Source organism: Penaeus monodon, chromosome 24 (assembly GCF_015228065.2).
Source record: "Penaeus monodon isolate SGIC_2016 chromosome 24, NSTDA_Pmon_1, whole genome shotgun sequence".
Lineage (NCBI taxonomy): Eukaryota > Metazoa > Arthropoda > Malacostraca > Decapoda > Penaeidae > Penaeus > Penaeus monodon.
The window spans coordinates 9,287,858-9,289,479 of record NC_051409.1 but is presented as its reverse complement, the minus strand read 5'-3'; the positions used below and the strand labels follow the sequence as shown (position 1 = coordinate 9,289,479).

Here is a 1,622-nt window from a genome sequence, read left to right as displayed (position 1 = left end):
GCTGAAATGGTCCCATACCATAAGACCATACAGTGGCATGTCAGTTATAATTCATTAGGACAAAAAAGAGCTTGACAAACCGTGTTCATGTGAAATAACTAGGAAATCACCAACGTTATTTACATGTAGATAATAAAAACGGGCATGATGAAAATCTTAACAAAGTTTTAAACCAATTTTGAAGAAGTAATGAAGGTCTTATTTCAGTTAACTGCATTTTGTATGTTAATGTTGTTCAATCGGAGGGAAATTGATTACAAGGAAAAAATAACAAAATGATAAATAGACAAGGGTAATTTCGTCAGAAATACAGAAAACTTTCCAAAGCCAGGGGAGACTTAGGAAATTTATACCAATGCGAGCAAATTTATAGCAAGATGCCTTGTTTTAGGCTCTCAGTTAAAGTTTCTGTTCGATACAAGACTTACGAAGAAGCCTCAGATTGAAAAATTGCAAAATAATAAATGGATTGATAAACGAACAGGTAAGAGAAAAATATTTTGTTAAAATAAAGGTTAGTAAACCAAAAAACAACATTGGTAAACGTTGCTCGCGAAAATGCGGCATGGAAATGTAATAACAGCATATAGCTTTTGTTCCAATAAATCAAATATATTTTTTACACAAACTTACTGCTATCAGCAGCAATTGTTAATCGAATCACATAAAATTGTGATATATCAATACTGGTATCCATTGAATTCTATCGTTACTGAAGATATCAGTTATCTTCCTTAAGAAATATCGAGAAGCTAGAAAAAGGATAAGCATAAGAATGAGGAATAATTAATAAAAGAAGAAGTAAAAAGTCGATCTAGTGAAGCGGCCTTAATCCAAACGCTACCGAAGCTGGTCTATCATTATTGAAAAACTTTTCTTCTAACCTGCGCGTCGCTAACTGTCTGATGAAGCATAGTTTGAACTCCTTACTACGTTACCTATACTGTTTTATTGTTAAGTAGAAATTCTAAGGAATTTATGCATGATTTGTTGAGTATAAATTTCACTTCTCTCTTCTTTCCGTTTACTTCGTTTATTCCGTATTCTAAGTTATCCCTTCTTTCGTTGACTTTCCATTTTTCTATCTTCATCCGTCTCTCCTTTCCTTTTATTTTCGTCTCTTCCATATACTAAGCTACCGTGTCTTTATTAATTCCAACTCTTGATTTCACACTCTCCTTTATGCTTATTCCTAACTTCATCATCATTCATCAACATCCTGTTCTTTTTCTTTTCTCTCTTCCCTTGCCTTCCAAACCTGCTATCCTCTCGCCAAAAACCTCCGTCAGTTTTATCTGCCGCTCCTGTAGGATGCTTACCGTCAGAAGGACCTCGAGATTAAAATGGGGAAGTAAATAACCATAAACAAAAGGAACATCAGAGGAAACACGATCCGAGAAGCCTTGTCGATCTCCTTCCACAGGATCTTCTTCTCTCCTGTTTTGACGTCGACCCAGTGCAGGCTGAGGCGCCCCATGACCTGCTTGCCGGAGAGAGGCTGGACGCCGCCCTGCTCGAGGTCCCACGCCGAGCGGAGGGCAGAGCGCGTGGGAGGGCGGCGGGAGGCGCCGTTCTCGCCGTGCTGTGGGGCAGAAGGAGGGGGTTAGTGGCAGGTTGGGCAC

At 38.8% G+C, this 1,622-nt stretch overlaps 1 protein-coding gene across 1 annotated transcript in view; it reads right to left on the bottom strand.

Moving 5' to 3' along the window:
* Positions 1–1,007: 1,007 nt before the first annotated feature.
* LOC119588840 (glycine receptor subunit alpha-3-like) overlaps positions 1,008–1,622 on the bottom strand; it is a 27,574-nt gene continuing 26,959 nt past the window's right edge. The window contains exon 7 of the mRNA XM_037937481.1: positions 1,008–1,582. Coding sequence (XP_037793409.1) covers positions 1,322–1,582 — 261 coding nt within the window. The 3' untranslated portion in view covers positions 1,008–1,321. The remainder of the gene's footprint in view (positions 1,583–1,622) is intronic.